This window comes from Takifugu rubripes, chromosome 2 (genome assembly GCF_901000725.2).
Source record: "Takifugu rubripes chromosome 2, fTakRub1.2, whole genome shotgun sequence".
Taxonomy (NCBI): Eukaryota; Metazoa; Chordata; class Actinopteri; order Tetraodontiformes; family Tetraodontidae; genus Takifugu; species Takifugu rubripes.
In genome coordinates, this window is record NC_042286.1 from 6,224,862 (window position 1) to 6,246,841 (window position 21,980).

The 21,980-nt window shown below is 43.9% G+C and overlaps 1 protein-coding gene across 3 annotated transcripts in view; it reads left to right on the forward strand.

The window, feature by feature from the left end:
• The window catches only part of stxbp6 (syntaxin binding protein 6 (amisyn)), a 29,858-nt gene extending 9,524 nt beyond the window's left edge, over window positions 1-20,334 (forward strand). For 2 of the 3 annotated variants that reach the window (XM_029832569.1, XM_029832565.1), the window contains exons 3-7: window positions 11,291-11,421; window positions 11,518-11,683; window positions 13,870-13,953; window positions 17,222-17,379; window positions 19,158-20,334. In XM_029832569.1, coding sequence (XP_029688429.1) covers window positions 11,291-11,421; window positions 11,518-11,683; window positions 13,870-13,953; window positions 17,222-17,379; window positions 19,158-19,181 — 563 coding nt within the window. In that variant the 3' untranslated portion in view covers window positions 19,182-20,334. The remainder of the gene's footprint in view (window positions 1-11,290; window positions 11,422-11,517; window positions 11,684-13,869; window positions 13,954-17,221; window positions 17,380-19,157) is intronic. The other variant, XM_029832572.1, reaches the window with a different exon arrangement.
• The last annotated feature ends 1,646 nt before the right edge of the window (window positions 20,335-21,980 follow it).

Below are 21,980 nucleotides of genomic sequence, written 5' to 3' on the forward strand. Positions count from 1 at the left end.
CCCTGGATCTCTAATATGGACATTATTTGAAACTTTACTGGCTGAGAATGTCGGTGAGAGTGAAGCCAAAGTCAAGCTTTTGATGAAGTCGGGAAAAGTCTCATTACCTGTTAAAGACCTCTTCGCTGCCCCTGTCCAAGACGGAAGAAGGCTGTTGGAAAAGCATTAGCCTTATAGTAGGGAGCTCAGCTGGATTAATATCATCATATATAATGAATTCGGTGTCATATCTGAGTCCTAGTTGTAAAACTGCTGAGCCTGATGATTTTTCTATCATTTCAAGGCTGCCCGTATTGATTTTGAGGCTCTTAGATTTGCTGAGTCAGCGCCTCTGAAGTTAACTCTATCAGTCTCTTTAAAGGGAGAATACATCATCCACAGTCCAAACTGGAGACGGATGCTGCTTTCCATTAAATCTAAATCTAACTAACTGGGTAGCTGAGCTGCCGAGATCTTTCTAATGCAATGGTAACCATTTAGAACATTTCAACAAACACTATCGTATAAAAAGCCTCTCAGTCATCACATGTTGAAGTTTCCTTCCTGTTGTTTCTTTAGATAAATGTGCATAAATGTGTACGCGAGTGGAAAAGCCTGGTAGTGATTTCTGTTCATCACTGGGTTAGTTCTATGATTTCTATGGTTGTACTTGTTTGAGAATCATTTGAGTTCTTTATATCCACTTCCAACCCATCAGAACATCAATAATCCGATCTACATTGTGTCACTTGAGAGGTTCTTCTCAACACATGACAACTTTTTGATGTTGAATCCTGCTTATTTTACCCTTCTAGTGTTTTTATACGGATCTGTCAGAGTTAATGCAGTGGAGATGTTTTTGTAAAGGATACTGATGCTAAAACTAGCCTGTATGGTAATAAAGGTAGCTGACTCTTACTGATTAGATTTGTCTTTTGTAGAGGGACAGTTAATTAATCAGTTCTTTATTTCCACATTTTTTATCAGATTCTACCTTCATACGTACCTCTGACTGTGTTGTCCTGCCACGATGCCAACTCCAACACCTTAAATTGCTAGTTTGGATGCGTCGGATAGAATTCAACCCAGGATTATGCAGCTGGGGACATTTTCAATCCTTCCTCCAAACGTATATGTGAATCATCCCATGTGCGTTTTGGCAGATCAGGCCATGAGACCCGGAGCAGACGGGACTGAATACAGTGAGCTTAAGTAAACAGGCCCTGTTGAGCACATCAGACATTATTCTGGAGAGACGCGTAGAGGACGCCAGGTTGTGGTGATCAGATAAAAGCTAGCCTGTTGAGATTAAAATAAACGACTTTATTGGACAAAGGCATTGTGGGTTGCCAGAAACAAATCCAGGCAGCACCGGTTTCCTGTCTGACTCAGCTCAGCCAGTTTAAAAAAAGCATTTTTCTCTTAAGTCTTTGGAAGGAGGAGGCAACAACTGACCAGTTGTTTCCACTTGTTTCACCAAAGCTAAACGTTTGACAGAATCTTCATAGTCTGAAGACATCTCCAGGGCAATTCCACAACAGAAAACTGCTGGGCGTGATTAAATGTGTATTCTATGCATTATTAACATCATACAGTATCTATATGTTGACACATGGGATGGAAATCTGGCTCAAATATTCTCTTTGACTTGTTCAGTATGAAAGATTTTCTCTCGGTCAGTGACCTTAAATCAGTAAGACAGTGAGCGTCTCAATCATGTTTAAAGGGCAGAAACCCATGCAGCAGGAGAGCCGGCGGTGGTGCTCAGAGGTGGAGATCACCGCAGCCTCGTATCAGTTCAGTCCTTGTGATCATATCTCTGGAATGCTTTGAGGGCCGTTCTTCAAACATGAGACCACCGTGAGTCTGTGACGCTCGGCCCCGTCTCCCTCTGCTGCCCCTGAACTCTGCAAGCTGGAACGGTATGCCCTCGGACTGTTTGCAATATTTTAGTGAGAAAATAAAGTTTGTATGAAACTGTACTGGTGTTGTCTGTTAAACAAAACTGAATTAACCCTTTTAGAGATTTTCCCTTTTCTTTAGAATGACTTCATCCAGCTGCTGAGAGCTCATAGCACGTGCCCATAAATGTATCTGTTGATCTAAAACAGCTTTTATCTATGTTCACTCCTTTTAATTGCTCCGCTCCCTTCTCCCTTTATTTACTGGAACACCTTTGGACTTCTCTTTGTTAGATGAAATATTTGTTACATGTAACATCTGTTTGTCTTCATCTCCTACATCTCCTCCAGGCTGTACTTCCTCATCTGGCTTATTATCTCTAGTAAAGAAGGACTAAGCTCAGAATTTCAGGCTAAGGAAGACAAATAACAGCCTCCCTTCCAGGGTCCATCACATGAGCCAGGAAACTGTTATCTCTGATTATTTACATGCTTATGTTTATAACATGTTCATTTTCTGTCTGGCACAATGTACATTATAATATATAGAGCAGCCTTATATTGATATTTATGCGAAGTCTTCAGGTTGGAAGCAATTATTGCTAATACTGTAATGTGATTAATGAGCATGCTTTTTTTTAAAAAAAAAAAACCTTGTCAAGGGTTGACAGATAAATAATTATATGATCTATGATGCCTTTTCTTGCATCTGCATGTTGGTATCGTGCCATCAGGGGGTTCTTTATAGTGTTTTTGTGGCTGGGGAGCCAAGGTTACTTAACCTAAGAAAGCAGCGCTCCACTTTCCCTTTGGCTTGGCTGCATCTTGCATGTCAATAAAACTATGGCAGTGGCCAAAATGAACAGTATGCTCAACTATTACACATCTGAGCTCCAGTTACTGTTGAGACCAATGTGCTCCACTGAAAATCCCCCAGATTTCAGCCTTTTCCTTCACAGATATTGACCTGAAGAACCCGTGGCTTTTCTTTTCTGTGCTTGCACTTTTTCAAGCGAACTGGTTTCCTTATGCTTGTTGATAATCAGGTCGGCAAATGAATAATAAGTTCGTGAGGTGCAAATCGGAGTCTCCCGCAGAGCGATGAAACCAAGGCTTTCTCCACCCTGTATTTTTCCTGGATCGGTCTGTGAAGAAATACAGTTTGCGATGCGATCTCTTCTAACCTTGTTTGACCTCTGTAGTCCTGGATCGATCAGTTTTACTGGAGAAAATAAAAGTTCCTAAATAAAGGGCCTATTAGTTGTTGTGCAATGAGCTTTTTCCTGTATTGATTTGCTTTACAGTCGGGATCATGACACAAAGCAGGAGCAAACGGAGGTTGGTGGGCATTTAGAACATCCAACCTAGATCTTTCCATGTCTAGATCAGAAGCTAGCAGCACATTTTATAAAGTGATTTCTGCATCATTCTTTTCACTTTCTTCACCAGAACAAACTTGGTTCTGCTTCTTACATCTAGCCAGACAGTTTCCCCAGTTCTGAACCGGTTGCTTTGTTATGGCTATAGAAAGTAAAGAACTGCATCTATTCCAGCATCGTCAACTTCAACCGTTTTGTTGTTTGACAGCTTATCGCGTCTCCAGTGTTTCTGCTTCAAATATGACACTTACTTTGCATTTTCAGGTTTTTAATTTGTAGAAAATGTAGATTTCTCCCTATTTTGTTATTGCAATAAGCCCAAACGTATTGAGTCAGGGTTGTTTTTGCCCCTCCCCTTCTTCTGGATTTGATATTTTACGGTGTTTCTTTGGTTAGGCAGGTGAGTTTGGGATTAGGAGTTCTACTTTATTAAATTTCTCATGCACAGCAGGCTCTTGGGACCAGAGACAGCAGCTTTATAGTCTTTTCTAATATGGGCATTCTTATTGTTGGAATATAAATTCAACAATGTAGGTTATTTGTAGCCCACACACACCACCTATATCCTCTAACCTTGCTCATAGTGCCACTCTTGCCCCAGCCTAGTGTGCCTGTGAGTGGCATGCGTATTAATTGTGGTAATGAAGGTCACCCAGAGGAGCTGTTGGAGTCCTCCTCTGTGTCTACAACAGACCTGGTTGGGAAGTTGCTGCCTGTTGGGAACCTCACTAGGCCCCAGAAAAACACCATATGTTCCTCACCCACCAGTTCACCTCTCTCTCAGCGAGGAACTCTGAGACGTCACCCACGGGCGACACATCCATGGAACTTTAGGTGCGCGTTGTAGAGTGACGTCTGCCCCCAAAATCGTATCTCTTTGCGCTCCCGTTTCCTCTCCCATGTGTCTGGCTGTTGTCTTTGACTGCAAATCTGGGGTTGTAAATGTGAGCCTTGTGCTGTATGACAAGTTCATTTTAGATTTTTAACAAAGAAAAAGCAGCCTGGTGTCAGCAGGGCGACAAAGCACCTCTACAAAGATTTTTCATCCTTTAATCCCTCCTTCCTCCATGTACAAATGGACAAATCTTGTTAATCCGCAGCTGCATGGATTTGCCCAGCAACCGTGTCTTGGCAACCTGATGCATCCCATCAATAGTAAAATTGTTCACTTGTATGCATTAATGCACTTAAGCGCTTGAGTAATTTCATACTTCCTGTGACCAGATGGCAACGTTGCTAATAAATCAAATCTGATTGTGACATAAAAGGTGTAGGGTCTATGCATTTTTAATCTATTGCATTTAAAAGAAGTGTATAATCTCACAGCAGGAGCTCAGGAGAGCAGCAGGCCCTTGGCAAACTTTTATCATCAGGATTTAAAGGTTAAAGAGGATGTAGACTGCTGCGATGGCATCTCGGCCTCACCAGGCAGCGGCGTGGCTGAACAATCTGGTGACAGCAGACTGCAGGGACTCTGGAGCTCCACCGTTAAGACTTCCTCTGTCAGCCAATGGGTGGGCTGGGCTCTGGTATTTCACAATAAAAGCGTGGCTCCACACCTCGTCGTGCTCCCTGACAGTCCCGTATAGCTGCACACTGTGGCTGGTGGGGCGCCGGGAGGAGAGAAGATGTGTGATGTGCTACAGATCCGAAAGTCCTGCAGAAAAATGGTTGTTTTCCTGATTCTGTCAGGAGTGGAGATAAATACCAGGTTCGTTTCTGTCCCTGCCTGAGCAGAGATTAGCTCAGGACGTATTGGGACTTTCCAAAGATGGGAGCACTTGTTTTGGGTTGAATTGTTTTGGACAGGCTTTTGCTGGTAAAGCCAATTTATCTTTCTGTCCAGAAAGGCACCATGACCCAGATTAGATATATCAATGGCTGCAAATGAAGCTATTATCTTCGTCTGAGTTTCATGGTCATTACTGTCTGTGCTGAGCTTCAGTTCTGATTTGTTGCACTCATGTTAATGCATACTGCGAACATTAAAAAGAGTCTGCTGCCTTAATCTCTGTATAGCTGACATGCAGCCAGACAATGGAAATTTACCTCATTCATTATCCAGTGTGTTTAGTTTATTCTCATAACATCAGAAAGTCAAATCTTTGCTCAAACCTCGATAATTCAATGTATAAATGTGTTGCTAGTGTGCAGCTTTGTATTCCAAAGGTCAGGTCATCCAGCCTTTCCTGTAGCCCCATTGTAATAAGCTGGGAATGTTTCACGCTGCTTTGACGTAATACATAGAACAGGACTAATGGGTTTACAACAAGGGCAGAGGCTACAGGAGATCCCTGGCTCAATACACCGTTTATCAAGTTAGGAATTATTTTGGGGGATTTCCATCCCCTAAAGTTGCTGTTTGGACCACGATCCTTGTGAGCTACATCTGAAAATGAGTTTCAGTGATCTGATACAAGTACTGCAACACACACTGGCCTTACATCACGATTACCATATATTATAACCATAATAACTCATCATGGAGATTAAATCAACCAGGCTGCAAAGATTTAATTGCTACGATAATCATTTTAATATTCACCACTCTGGACTGTACTGAAGCTGGAGGTAGACAGCTGTTGAGGAGCCTGCAGCAGATTTCGAAGACCGATGGACTCTTTCTCCAGCTGTTCCTCATCCATCCTTCCTCTTTTTGACAGTCCATCTATCATCCACCTCAAAATGCCGCAGACATTACAGTCAGTGCTTTTGCAGGCATCCATATGCATGAAGCATACATTTGCAGGTCATCAGATGGAGATCTTTTAAAATCCCAAGGAATCACATGTTATGTGTGACCTTTATTAACAATGGCAGTATTAAATGAATGTTGCCTCATGAGAACTTATTCTTTTCCAGGCTGTATAGGATATTTACGGGAAAAGACATTCTGAACATTCCCCACCCCCAGTCCTCCCAGTACACTTGAATCCACTCAGTGTGGAGCAGAAACAACAAGAACATTTCTTTGGTCTCCATCTAATAAAAAAACAAACAGTATATCAAAGATGAAAAAACAAAGGGCCCTGCGGCATCGTACACAGAGCACTCGTTTTCATCGCTTTTTCAGAAACCCAGATCTTTACGCTGAAATCCACCGTTACAGCCACATCCATTAAACTCGTTGCCTCTTTATGGCGTTCCCAAATGCAACAAACATTAGGATGTTCTTGGATAGTTAAATCTGTGCAGGATCTCATTTCACATACAGTCTAAAAGGCTCCAAAAGAATACAGATGGGCAAGGACCTCGCATTAAAAACAAGCCTCTTCTGGAGCTCCACAGCAGCTCCACAGGCGTTTTTGTAATTTTACATTTTTAAGAGATTTCTGTTGCAGGCGTGTGAGTTTATGTCATCTTGAACAAGTAAGTGTTGAGGAATGCATTTTATTAGGACTGTTTGCAATACCAGCACGTGCTGGTGTGTGATAATATCCAGATTAGGTTGTTATGAAGTCTTTTTTTTCCCTAGGCAGTCAGCACAGTCATTTACTGTCTTTATCCAGCAGGTTCAATCTAGTTGTAGTGGCTGAATTTACCTTGTGTTGTTGGAAACCGACTTTTAACTTCCATTTTAATACAGGAACTGAACTGTCCCACAGATCTGAAACTCATCAAACATGACTGAAACCTCTCCCACACATGTGAAAATTGTCCCACAGGTTTGCAGTAGCAAGAGAACCACAGGTTCCTTCTGTATGATTAAATATTTCCTGGTATCTGTGGGATGTGGCTCTGGGGAATGTCTACTATGTAAGCTGAGGCCTGAGCGTGAATAGCTGCGATATTAAGTGGTCCGAGGAGCTCCGGGTGATCAATGACTATTGGGGGTTGTAATGTGGAACACAGGCCACACCTTGTGCTGTCTTCGTGAACGTGTGCAGCAGCAGGGGCCAGGATTTTGAACATTTTGATCTGCTGATGGGATTGTTTTTTTTCATGTTTTTGTGGTCTTGATCTCACTTCAGACTTGCAGGATGACAAAGTTGCCTATCCTTTGTAGTTAGCGAGATTTGAAACCATGCTTTCTCTGTTCCTGATAAAAAAGAGTGCAGGAAAGATCAGAAAACACATTTACAGTCTTGGACTCTGGTGAATTTTGCTCTGTTCTGGATTAAAATTAGTAACGAGGCAACAAACTCAACTCAAAATATGCCATTAATCACTTTGTTTCTCTCCCTTGCTAATGACTTTCTCCCAGACTTTATTAATTAGCTGTCGAGTTGTAAACTACAGCACCAACATCAAGAGAAGTTTTTAAAAAAATAGTATACGATCATTTTCATCCTTAATGAATGTGGTTATTGGGTAAAAATATTGCTGTAATAATTCAGTTATATAGCGAGTTATAATATGAATCTAAATGTTGCCATTTTGTTCTTGTCAGCAGTGGTAAATGGTTAATTTAGACTTGGAAGCCACACCTCCCTTTGGGTTAATCATAGAAAATGCGGAGAAGAAAGAAAAATGCACAAGATGTAATTTGTCTTAGTCGACGTTGCATGTCCAACGTGTGTGTATGGACATGCAGGATCCCAGTACTGGCGTCATATTACCATACACGTTTGTGTTCCCATGTTACACTTCAGAGGGTTTTTGCATTCAATTTCAGTTTAATTAATCTAAAGGATATTCAGGGTTGAAATGCTGTTGAAATAGTAAATTCCTTAAGACCTCCTGACTCTTCTGGAGCCATGTTCGATGCAGAGTTGAAGTGCAGATGATTGATCAAGGAACCCTGGAACCCTTCTAATGAGCCATCCTTGGATGAGCGTTTTAATTGAATGGATATAAGATTTGACTTTATGTTCTCAGAGCCCAAAAGGTTCTTTAAGGCAGCTCAGATGAACAGGATGACTTATAAACCCCCCCGAAAGACTCAAACTAGCTACCAACGTGATTCTCATATTCAGTCGGGGTTAATGAAATGCTAATTTTCAACAATAATTCCTTATTTCCTGGTCTTGTTGCTGTGTTGCGCTGTTAAAAGCGTTGCGCAATCTCTCAGTGAAGATTTTGTAAATTCCACCCTTTGCTTTGACGGAATGAAGCTTTTCGCTGCTTGTTCTAAATCGCAATATATGCAATACTTTGGTGTGTTGAGTGCTTGTACACAGCAGCCACTGTTCCACTCATGAATAGACTATAGGCGCCTTTGTTTGCGATGCTGCTGGTGGAACCGGTGCCGCGGTTCGCTCAGTGACAGCTTCTTTCTGACAATAACGGCGAGTTCCAGTTGCAGCGGGGAGGTGGGGGGGCATGTTAAAATAGACCTGTAGTTACAGGCAGAGAAAAGTGGCAGAACGTGTTCTCAGATGGCCAGTTCAATAACAAGTGGCAATACAATAAGAGAGCTGGGAACCGTGCACTTTGAACAGTGCAATTCCAAGACAATGCCCTCATTACCAGCATATTAAAAGCTTTTATTTAATGTTTTGTCTGCACTGTGTTGTTTTTCCTCTGCAAATGCCGATTCATCTTTTCATTAAAACTTACACATGCCGTTAGTTTTTTTTCCCTGTCGTTATTAGAGCATAAATGCTAAGGATTTCAGCTTCTTTTGCACATGAATATTGCATATATTTCATACTCGCCTGATTATAGTCATGCATTGACAGCAGTTAGACCTCATGTTGCAGCTTGCTTTTTCTTGGGAACCCTACTTGGTGCCAGCTGCAGCTTCTCCGGTGTCTTCTGGACCGTGGAAGGAGGGAAAACTTTCGGAGAGTCAGATCGAGGCAATGCAACACTCAAAACAGAAGACAGTTGGCAATTACTGTCCTCGTACTCATTCTATCCCCGTGTGGTTAGTCTAATCCTCAGTGTCTGTTGATAATTTCCCTTCCAGTGTTATGATTATTGATGTGTTATCGTGTTCATTCATTCCGATGACTCAAAAGAGTGTGTGACCGGTTGTGGTAATAATTCTTCGAGGGAAAGCTGATATTCGGAATGTTTGCTTTGCAGAGTCTGCAGCACACGATTGCTGCAGTTCCCTTCGCAGCGCGCCTGCATAGCCAAACACAACATGTGACCGATCCACTGCAGGAAGTAGCGCATGTCAGCATCAGCGCATGAGAAAGCAGCAGAGCAGGAACCCCAGCGTGGTCTTCCTCTGATATCTCACATGGAAACAAAGGATTTTGCATCCTCTCTGTGCTTTGTGGTCGTTTCCTTGTTCCCAGGCTTTTACGGAAGGGTTGTTCAAGAAGGCGATCCACTTCGTACTGTAAATGAGGAGCGCCCTGTGACACTTGTTAACACATGCATGATGTAACTGGTGTGAAACAAACCTCAATTTTATAATAACTTCAGTGGAAGGTGTCGGTGAGCCCCCCCCCCCCCCCCCCCCCCCCACACACACACACACTTCAATAAAGCTCCTCTAACCTTCATTAATTGTTTAGCATAGGAAGACCCAGGCAATCTGGGTGTCAACAGCTACAAGTGAAATTGATTTGAGAGAATCAAAGTTTGATTAAGACCTTAATGTTGATGTTCGGTCGACTTGATCTCCAGATTAGGATGCATTTTAGCATAACATCAGTCAAAGGCATATTAAGAGGTGAGAACTAGCCAACTCATTAACATATTAGCTCCCAGTGTGGGACTTGATGCAGTTCTCGTGTGTTTCATGTCAATTCTCTGCCGTCTTGCAGCTGTTGATCTATTTCTGGAGTCGGGACGATTGTTTTCAAGGCGCCTGATGCCTGGTTGATTTAGACACGTCAGTATGGTAACGCAGGAACATGCCACTCTCATGTTCAGCCTTGCGGCTTACTGATATTAATAATCACCCTTTTATTGTTTTAAATCTATTATAAGTATGTGCAGTCACTACAATTATTATTTTACATTCATGTAAATATTTATACCTCCATGAGTTCATGTTGGTTTATAGTTTTTTTGTTTTCTCTGCAACTGGAGGTCAAAGGTCAAGGTCACACGTTCAACACAGCTTCTTGTAATCCAGTTTATTCATATCATATACAGAGACGTTTGTGACCTCAAAATCATGCTTATTGGTGCGACTAGTGTTAGTTGCTCACCTTGACAGACATCCCAAGGACAAATTCACTATACTTGTGAGGTCAGAAACAGGTTAATTTGAGATGTGTAATAGAACCCTGCCAAGATGATCTCGTCTCAGTTAAATCAAAAAACACACTATAAACTTCAATAGTACACTGTTTAAATATATCTTTTTTTGTGGAGTCCTCAAAACAGCACCCTCAAAGCTAGAGAGAAGGTGTCAGCAGGGTAATTTAAAAGCACTTTCCTACAGTGGAGTGAACAGTGCGAACTAGTGCAACAAATTAAGAAAATAATCATTATTCCTGACTCCCGACTGCTCAGCTCATCGCTTTATTAGCTTCAGCCGTCACCCACTTTATGAAATTTCCTGGTTTCTGGAGCTTCCATTAGCTTTCAGCGTGACCCCAGACCTGGTCGGATCAGTCTCATCTATCATGCTTGTGACTTTGTAAGAGGGCAGAAAAATACATCAAATAAAAGAAAACTGTTGGACCACCTGTCCTGAAGCTGCCCGACACTCGGATCAGCACCTCGGCTATCGGCTGCAGCTGTTCAAACTGATGAACAAAGAAAGATCCAAACATCTCTCCCTTCTGGAGCGTTTGCTTACCGACTACTGTTAATCCAGCCCAGCCTTTATTTTCTGAATCATTCCCGAGGACGGGAGTGGGAGGCCATTCACAGGGCTTCCTGAAAAAGGCAAATACTACTTTGTTTCGATTTGGAAGAAGGAAAACGGCGCACGACAGCAGTGGACGTGACCCAGCTCTGTGCTGCTGAGACAATGGAAAATGTGGTTGAGATGGGAAACAAGAATCAATGCTCAGCAGTGCATTCCAGGCCCGTGCCTGGAATGTGAGCTTCAGCCTGTAAAGACGTGCTGTTGAGCTCAGGAAGGCAGATCTTGACGGGAAAACTTTGGCTGCACATCTTTAATATTTGTTTGCATTGCAAATGAAATCATGAGCAGAAATTGTGCTTTTATTTCCACAGTAACGAATAAGAAGCCCGCCCACGTTTCCCTCACTAAGGTGAAGCAGTTCCAAGGATCTTCTTCCTTCGCCAAAAGGTCACAGTGGACGCTTGATCAGCTGCGGCAGGTCAACGGCATCGATCCCAACAAAGTAATGAGCCTCCTTATTCCCTTTGTTCACTGTTTGTGCAGCCCAGAGATGTTTTGGGGTGAATTTAAGCACTTCTGTTTGGGTCTTCTCTCCCAGGACTGTCCAGAATTCGACCTGATGTTTGAAAACGCGTTTGACCAGTGGAGCGCTGGTTCATCTGGGGAGAAGTGCACCTTCATCCAGATTCTCCACCACACCTGCCAGCGCTACTGCTCAGCACGGAAGCCAGAGTTCATCAACTGCCAGTCCAAACTGCTGGGGGGTAAGATGGTTGCTCCACTTTAACCCAGCGTGATGACAACAGATCAGAACGTTGTGTTCCTGCAACGCCCCCGCACATTCTGAGGTGTCACCGTCAGCTGGTTTCAAGCAGAACGTACCTCTGATATGTGCCTGGCTCATTATTTGTTTGAATAAATGTTTCCTGCAATTAATAATGTCCCTGAAAACAACAGCAAGAGCTTTAACAGCTAACTAGAAACCTGAGTGTTGCCCTCTAACCTTTGCTTTTGAAATGATTGGACGATCTGTAGCCCACCAAGCAAAAGTGTATCCAATTCCCAAATGTCTTGGCGTTGTTTTCCGGAAACTGCGTAGTTGGTTATTTCCTGCCTGAAAATGGCGTCTGTTGTGACAGTGGTCTCAGGAGTGAAGGATTGTACAGCATTTAATCTGATATTGATCTGCACACCTCCGCATCTCCTTAAGCACATTCAGTCTGTTTTATCAGGAGTTATTCATGGAAGCTCATGTAAGTCCAGCGGGTCATCCATCAACCAAACAAGACTAAATCACGAAGCATCCATGTCTAACAACAACTGTTAACTTTGGAATCTTCTCTAATTAGTAAACATTAATGCTTCTGGTGTGTGCTCTTTGACCTCCTCCCACCTCAAAAAACACACATAGTTAACTCTCTAAGTGACCTCAGGCATATCTGTATTGATGTGTGCATTTGTGTGTAGGTGGATTGTGGTGCTGGTCCCACAAGAACCCTCAACCCAGCATTCTCTGGCTCACACAGCCTCCAGTAGAGAAAGAAACGGCCCTTAAAGCGTGATGTTCTGCTGTGTTTCAACAGGCAGATATGTTAGAGTCAGGTGATCACCCTTTGCTTAATTTGCTTAGAGTGGGAGAGCCGATTGGCCTTATCTGCCCTAGATTATTTTAACTGGTGTAAAAGCACCTGGTACCAATGTGCTCCAGTAGACACGGGTGCATCCAATGCCAGGATTTCTCCCTTCACTTGCAGGCTAAAGCTAGCTTGCATGATAAGTTTTTGGATTAATTTACTGGCATCATAATTCGGTCAAGCTAGTCAAATACTTGAAAGCATTGGCTGTCTTTAAATACCAACTTTTATTGTTTTTAGGGGTTGCAAGTGGCACATTTTAGCATATGTTAGCTCAACAGAGGGAAATTGCTTAACATCGATTGATATACCTGCAGTGCAGTTTATTTTCTGGAGGTCATATGACCTGACGTCACTCCTGTAAAATTCCAGCTTGCTCCCAGCTCTGTCTGCTCCAGTTTAAGTCTCACACCAGTGCAAAACAAAAATCATGACGCTGCTCAGGTGTGGGACCATAACTGTGGGAGGCGCTCATCAGCTGAGTTGATGCCCAAAAGATTCAAAACCTTTTTATGGTGCGAATATTATAAGTGGCTTCAGCCATTCGTGAGGTGATCTGATATGGTTTTCATGGAAATGGGAGGTTTAATTCATCAGAACAATAGTTTATTGCAGCTTAGGGCAGTGTTTACCTTGGGCTTATGGCTATTTTTCCCTGTTCACTCCAACAATCACATCAACTTTTACAATATTTTATGCAATATTTTCTTCCTACAACAGAACATTTATTTACAAAAGGAATCATATTTGCTAACGGTCCTTTCAACTCTGAATCACACACGTTACGAGGGGAAAAATGTTAGCCCTTGTTGGCATTCGGCTAATATCAGCTACATCACTACAGTGAAGATGTTTACTTGGACAACCATAAACAACAATTTGAAGCTATGTGGCCTGATTTAGAAGAGACTATGGTGCATTAGTATCGACGATAACCTATTTATCATCGACACTTTTAATTACATCTGAAAATGTAAACTTGGGTTTAAAACCCTTTGGGGGAACAATATAATGGGAGGGTAATGACTTTGCCGCTTGTTTAACAGACGTGGGCTGTGTGGGTAGATTATTCTGATCTGGGGAAAAAAGCTAATATTAACAAACAGTCTCAACCCTCAGGACCCTCCTCATAGAGCAAACTAATTGTTTTAAGGATCATTTTAACACTTTTTCAGTTAATAAATGCAATAACAAGTTTGGCATGAAATTTCCCGAGACCCATAAAACTGTAATATCAAAACAGCCCCCTTCCATTAACACGCTGCTAATTGAAGCACAACAAAATTGACTTTTTATATTTTCTCGTCACGCTGTAGATTCAGTCATTTCCCATTGCAAGGTCTATTTGAGAAAAGCCAAGAAAGAATTTGTAAGTGGACGAGGTCGTCTCCAAGGACGAGGTAAGCAGACGCGGCGGCCTGTTTTTTCCGTGCAGCAGGTGCTCTCCAGTTAATATTTACAGCGCAAACACTGAGCTTTCCTCTGTCGGGTCACAAGGTCAGCACTCCCTGGCGTAGGTAGTCACAGTGTGGGAGTTGAATACGTGCTGAGAGGGTTTTAAAGTTTGTATCCAAATTTGATTTATGCCGGCTGTCCTTGCCCTTTTCCATATATCCTTACCAAGGAGAATAACAATGGCGGTGACCTGCAGAATTCTCAAAGACGATCAGCAGTTCTCTGCGTGCTGCACTTAGGAGGAGTGTTTAAGGTAGAAATCAACAAATGCTGACGATAAAAATTGAAATCGGCCACTTTTTTCTGAATTAAAGGTGTGCGAGTGCCCATTGACAGGGAGGAAGAGAACTTACCGCGTATGAATGTGGGTAAAAGTGGCTGGTAAAAAGGTAATAGGCTGATTTAGGGTTACCAGGGGAAGGAGTGCTCCCTGCTCTAACCTTTTACATAGTTTCATTACAGAAACTGCAGATAATGTCAAGATTTGCATTAATTGAACTGCAACAGACTTCATCAGAGAGCCGGAGCTGCATAACCACGTCTGTGTCCCCTTATGATATTGATGATACAAGTATTTTTAAATCCAGCATCATTTTAAAATGTTCATCTGACTCACTTGGCAGCTCTATTTCTGCATAACGCTGCAGCTTTTCTCTGAGTGCAACAACTTCAGTTAGTTTGTATTAATATTACTTTCTTTATCACTTCGGGGCCATGGAGCATCACAAACTTCCTCTACTCGCATATGTATTGATCAAAAACATACCCTTTATTAAAACGGCAGGTGACAGGAGGCGGGGATGCACATCTGAGTGAATAGGTGTCAGGATATTTGCTGGAAGGCGCTGTGAAATTTCTTAACACTAAAAAGAAATGTCAACAAATGTTTACCTCCAGACGCCCACATGGAAACTCTAAACGGATGCAATGTAATCCAGCGGAAGCTCACGAGCATCCTTTCCTTGAGGTGCTCTCTCCTCTCTGTTGATCCCTGACGGGTGTAGGGTCACGGCTGCTGGTGTCTACGTGTTCACGCTGATGACCATCTGCATTCAGTAATCTGATGCTTCCCGCCGGAAGGCTGGACATGGACCATCTTTCCTCTTCCCGGTCGTGTTCACCTCTGCTCATTGTTCCTGTTCTGTGTGATTTGGTTGCCAAAGCTCTGTGCCGGATGTCGATTGTCTCAGGAGCTCCGGGTGTAATAACAGTGCTCGGTGCATTATGGAGGCAGCCGCGCCGCGTCTGCTCAGGGATTGGACCTTTGCAGCAGTATAGATGCAGCCCGCTGTGTAAAAGAGGCGCTGCTCTGCAGCCGCGGAGGCTTCTCGGATCACGCCGGAACATAATCGCCTCCCACACGTGTTTTATTCCGCTGGTGACGCCGCAGCCTCTCTGCGAGCCCTCCGTAACGTCTCCACCCTGTCTTTTTCGTAATTACCTTCTCTTCTGGGGGAGCCCACGCTGCGGCCTGTTGCTGGTCTCTGAGCACAGGGGAGGGAACAAAAAAAGGTGCCAGGGAAAAGGAAATTAGTGTGCACTCCGGGAAAGAGCGCTCCGGGCTGAGGGTGGGAGATTTACCGAGCATGATGGGAATATTACTACCCAGCCTCCTCCAGAGAAAGAGGGGATTAAGAGGAATCTGTCAGAAGGTGAAAAGGCCTTATCGTTTTTGAAGTCGAGGAGAGACGGGTTCTTGCCACAGCGGAGCAGAACTCGGTTCTATAGTGCGTAAAGCAACTTTTCGTGTGGCTTTCCTCGACTCGCCTTTATTTTGTGCAGTGATGTCAGCATCAACATCCAGACATCCCCTCGTCTGCTCCTCAGAAGGCTCTCGACCAAACCCGCTTTGACTTGACGGTGCCGACTCCTCCTGCAGGAGCACCAGCTGCTCTCGCCGTCTGCTTCCAGGCTGCCGGGAAGCTCGGCGATGATCAATTATCCGTCAGAATATATCACCCCCCCGCCTTCGTGCCGTCATACACGTCCTCCCAGTATTGCAGCTTTCTGTGGAAGCAGATAGAATCTGGAGCGTCAGGTCTTAATACAGTCGGCCCCTTCAAGCTTGGCCCTGCCTGCTGCTTCCCCTCTGTCATAAACTGGAGATCTGATATGGATAATGGAATACTCTGCTAAACTCTCCCTTAAACTGGGTTAGGTTCAGGATAGGAGCTGACGGCCGTTTATTGCGACGCTAAATTTGACCCTCATACTTCACGGATGCAGTTTGCTGCAGAATTAGTCCTGTTTTCTGACCTTAAAGCGCTGCTGATTAAGTTTGCTTTTCACCTTTATCGTGACCCATTTCGATTAGTTAGTAATGTTTTGGTTCGGAGCGGCGCTGTAGGTCAGGGACCAGACTGGGGGCTATTGGTGTTGCTGGTTATAACGGCGCCAGCGTCCCCGTGGCCACGGATGAGGGCTGGTTGCTCTCGCCTGCTTAAGGGTTTACATCATGTAACTAAGGCATGTACTGATTTTGCCGTCATGAGACGAGACATGGCTGTCGGGCCGGCTCAACATCAGTTCACGGTTCGTCCTGGCAGAGCGACTGCAAGCAGAAAAAAGTCTATCCTTGTGGGGTCCCCCCCACGCAGAGCAAGTGCAATATTTTGAGTTGGAAACGTGAAGCTGGGCTTCAGTTTGCGTTGCTTTGATTAACATATCTGACCACAACTCCACAGATGGAGGAATGGGCTCATTTAAAATCTGGTGCTGACCTCCCCCACCTCCCTTTAAAATATAAAATACTGTGTTGCTGACAAGGGGCGAGCAGCAGGAAGCGGAGCGCTTGTCGTACGGAGCAGCAGAACTCCCGACGTGTGGCAGATTAATGGGTTGTCGGTGGAAGCATCCGCAGGGCTGCCGGGGCGATAGGAGGACGAGCTCTGTCTTCTATCCTCGCTGGCTCTACGGGGCGGCCCTGCCGAGGCCCGCTTTGTTATGAGACACTTCAGGAGAGGGGAAAGCAATAAGAGAGGGCAGGAAAAGTGAAAGTTTGAAGGAAAGCAGCGCTGAAATGCTTTCCTGGAAGCCGACCTTAAATCACCTGATCCTGCCTTGATTTGGATCAGCTGCGGTGCAGCTCCCCCCTCTAATGAGGCCGTCTGTGGTCCCGCGTGTTTTGCCGCCACCATTAACCCGCGAAGGCGTTGGATTCCAGGTTTGTGCTAACGATTCACAGGAACCTTTCCCTCCCGCCCCCGCCTGCAGGTAACAGCATACTGCACTCGGCTGCGGACAGCGTGACCAGCGCCGTGCAGAAGGCCAGCCAGGCCCTGAACGAGCGCGGCGAGCGACTGGGCCGGGCCGAGGACCGAACCGCTGACATGATGAACAGCGCCGAACAGTTCGCAGTCACCGCACACAAGGTGAGGTGATACTTCAGGGTACCTTACGGCACGCGTTGCTGTCCCCATGAGACAAAGGCGAGTAAACGGGGCCTCCTCCTCCTCCGTTTAAAACGCCGAGTCATTATTGGCGCAGCCGAAACATCAAACAGTTGACTTCATACGCTCTCAGCGGAGCGCCCTCTGCTCTGAGAAGATAATGTTCTTTTTCTCTCCCACTCATTTGCCCCCCCCCCCTGCAGTTTTCTGCTGCTTCCATCAGTCACCTCTCCATATTTCCTCCTCGTATGGAAAACTTAAATGCGCCCGGTTTAATGAGGCTGTTAGCATAATGACTTCAGAATATTACATTGGTGGATTATGAGTGCGGCTGATTATCATGATTCCTGTAGCCGCCGCCGTCAAACCTGCCGGGCTGCGGTGTTGACACACTCGTGGTTAGTGACAGCACAGTCATTGAGATGCATCTCAGGGGCAAGTAAAGCCCATAAGAAGAGAGAGGGCCTTACTGGCTGTGCTGATTATGCTAATTTGTAGATTTCTTATCAAGTGAAGTCAACTCGATTGAATCACAAAACCTTTTAAGCCTACAGAATTTCAAGGTTTTTTTCCTTTGGTGCAACTTATTCTTAAGCGATGCTAAATTCAATAACATCGACATTTGCGTGGACGATTGTTACTGACTGAAAAGAGAAGCAGGTGGGAGATGCTAAATTTCTCTTAACCTGTAAATCCCATTGACATTTTGAGCTGAAGCTAATGGGGAATACGCCACCACAATCATGTGTGCTGCCAACAGCAGGTCACCAGAGAACAATGCCCATTCAGCCTGAACCAGGTGCCTGGAGGAGCAAACCAGTTAGCATCGATGCTACCAGAAAATCAATATCATATCTGGTAGAGCTATTGATCTTATTTACTGTCAGTACATCAAAGAAAAAAGCTTGAACATGAATCAGTGCAACAAGTTGATTTCTCTACATTAGAGAAATGTTGCTCCTCTTAATAAACTCTATCAGGCTGCTGGATTCTTGCCAAGCTTGACCTTCTTACACCTCCGCAGTTCAGAGATGCTCAATATTTCATTGTCAGTTTCTTTAAACAGCAGCTAGAACATAAAACCGGTCCAGTTCCTACAGCTGTCAATGAAATATTCGGTTCTGTTTAATTCCCGGGAAAAATGTCAGCAGCTGGATCTTATTTTATGGTTTTTCCACATTTCATCAGCTACTCAGGCAACGTGGGCAGAAATCAGTTTGGATTTAGATGAAATTTGTTCCATGCAGACATAAACATTCCTCCTTTTTATGAGACGGAGGTGTTTCACACTGTAAAATCTGTAAAACAAAATGACAATCCAAAGGAGTGACAGTAAACGTCTGTTATTGGAAAAAAGAAGCCCCGCTGTGAATTCTACCCATTTTATTTGACGGAGGCCCGACAGACGGAAGCAAATGCAGTCTTCCTGTCTTCGCCTCCGCCGGAGCCGAGCGTCCCGCTGCTGCACGGAGGAGTGTAGCGGGTCACCTTCAGCCCAGCTCGTCCCCATGGATCACTGTTGCAATCCTGCGTCTCCTGCTCGCTGTGTGACAGCGGCTGTTCCTTTTTCCCATATCTGACCAGCTGCTGTCATTTCTGTGCGGCGCTCTTCTGCCCCCTCGTGTTCCATCTGTAGAATTTAGCTCCTCTCTTCCATCGCAACGTGCTCCTTGTGTTGAGACACAAGGAGCACCGTTTAAAAAGCATCGTTTAAAATGATTTTACAACCCCCCCGTTTCCACCCCCCCCCCCCCCCACAGCTCGCCATGAAGCACAAGTGTTAGACCGCTGCCAGGGACGAGGGAGACGCCGACGGCTGGCCACTGTACAGAAGGACGCAGATTTTCTTCTTTTTAAAAGGTTTAATAACTTTTGTTCACAGTGCCACAGTTTTAATGTCTTTGGAATGCCGCATCACAGGAGGGGTCAGAATGCTACTTCAGAAGGCTCTGATGCGATCAGAGTACCGAGCAGTCTGTCAGCCGTCCGTCCAACACCAGAAACGGCCCGTCTGGGGCTCATTCACGGACAGATGCCAGCTGATCTATGAGCGATGATCTGTGGCACCCACGTGTGTCATTTTACCCTTAGCAGGAGGTGATATATGTTGACAGCAGACGTAAATACATTTCTGCATAGCGCCACTGACCTTCATTAACTTCAAGTATTTATTTCCAGAAAATTCCATTAAAACCAGTAATTCTGTCCATTTCAAACTGCATTAAACCAGTATTATGTATCTTTTCCATAATGTGCTAAACTGTATATTAGCTAAATAAATGTAACCCTCAGAAATGACCACGAAGTCCAGCTGCCAACACAGTTAAATGTTCTTGAAGTGTTTTTCTCAGTCAGAAAATCGTTGAAGTGACACACTACCGCTCTCTCTAGCCGCAGGGCTAATTTCTCATCTCCAAATAGTTTTAAATGACTCTTTTATGCGTTTGCTATAACTTGAATAGTTGTTCTAATGAAGTGTGTATTGCTAAATTGCAAACAGCAGCTGTGTGAAGCAGTCAGAAACGTTATGTCATCGCTCTGGCTGCTCTTCTAGCTTTTCTTTACCCTCGCGTACAAGCTGTTTTTGACAGTTTTTTTTTTTTTTTAAGATTTCAAATTTTATAAGTGATTTTGTGATTGTGCAGCAGCTTTACTTGAGTTTGAACTGGAACATTCCACGTGCGTCCGCGTCCTCGTGTTTTCCTCACACTTTTCTGTAGTTTAACAGAAATCAGAATTTGTACTTTTTGTTTTTTTGTTTTGAATTTTTACAGTGTACTTTGTCCTGTTCGTCATTTTTATGTTTTATTTGCATTGTTGTATAAGCCAGTAGTTGCCAGGTTTGTCATTTTATGTCCTGCTCAGTGAAATTTCATCACAATGTTTTCAAATATTTCAGCTTAGCGAGATGTCAAATAAAATCTGATTGAAACAAACTCATCTGTTTTTTTTGTCTTTCTTTCTTTAGCAAATCATTGTTACCTCATTTAATGTGATGGCTGAGGCCAATAAGGTCCAGGAAGGTTTTTGTATCATTAGTTTCCTCCCACAGACCAAAACCGTCTCCAGGACCCTTCAGTGACCAGAGCCTTGCATCCGTTACTCAGCTCTGACCTCAATATTTCTCATTATTCATCTATCACAGAATATTAAGTACAGGATTTATATTCCTCTGCACCCACTTGTATTTTAATCTCCCCACTAATGATGCTGATCAATCTGCTGTGCAGGAGCAGAGATGGTGTAGTTGGTGCATGATGGTGGAGAGTGAGTACATTATAACAGCCTTTTTTACTCTGTCACCTTTAGCAAATCTTTGTGGCCCCTCAGTCAGCCCTCTGACATTGGCAGCCCAGCAGGGAGACCAGCCGGAGGCGACACTTAAAAGCTTCCGTGTGTGGTGTTGGTGAAGGTTCTGCAATTGCACATAAAAACCACAAGAGGGCGGTGTTTTCTTTTCTTTTTTTTAAATGTTGCAAACCATCGAATGCCAACATTTTACACTGGTTTATTGGTTATTGACCGATTAGCACAGTATTTTTTCAGTCTGATGCATACATTGATGCTAGTTTATACCTGCTAGTGATACATTGGTGCTGATTGTAACATGTTTGTCCAGTCTCAAGAAATGGAAAAAATGAATGTAGACAGGCGGAACCGTATTTATGCTTTGGCAAACACACTCTCATGTATGAGCTTTATTTCAAGTCTTCAAAAATCTAGGTTTGAATTACACCTAACACCTTGTCCACTGCTATAATAGCCTGGACAGCCGAATGTGCAGATGAGGCAGCAGAACACGACAGTCCTTGTCTGACCTTGAGAGGTAGATTCTGCTGAGTGTCACCTCAGGAGAACCCGGTTCACAGCCCGAATAACCGGCCAGCCGGCCTCAGGGCTTTTCCTTTTTAATCTGCCAACATCCCCATAGATCCACAGGAGTAATTACAGTGTTACCACTCACAGGTGAGAAGGCCAAGTGATTTGGGACTGCATCTCTCTTTCTCATTAGTACACACAAAGCTCGGCAACAGTTCCCCAACTGGCACAAACCTGCTTTTGTTTTTCACAGCTAAGTCAACAGCTTTGAGCTATAACTGGATTTTTCCTGTTGCTAGGAATTCCAGACAGGAGAAATGGATATCTTCAGTGAAAAGAAAGTAAAGCTTAATATTATGCTAGTCATAAATCACTTTATAGGCGCTTTGGCCAGCCCACAGACTAATTGTGCTGCCTTTATTGCGGGTAAAGATTTCTGTGTTGTCAGGTTCTGCACAGTCTTAATCTTTGGACTTGGCAGTAACTGTGGACTCGCTGCTCTCACCTTTGTTTTTCCGATTTACATCACAGAAAGCTGCCAAAGTCTGCCTCTATGTGCTGACGGTAACCTCGCTGCACATTTTTTTCTGAACATTTAATTCCAGGACACCTGTTTTGTGATTTGGTGATTTGGCTCATGCGCCATAAAGTTGTTATTGCATCGATTTGCGGGGGTTTATTTCTTTGAGAACACTGTAAAACGGCTGAGCCGGCATCCTGGCTTGCTGCTGTGCAATCTCCATTTGGACCCTGACTCTTAGTTT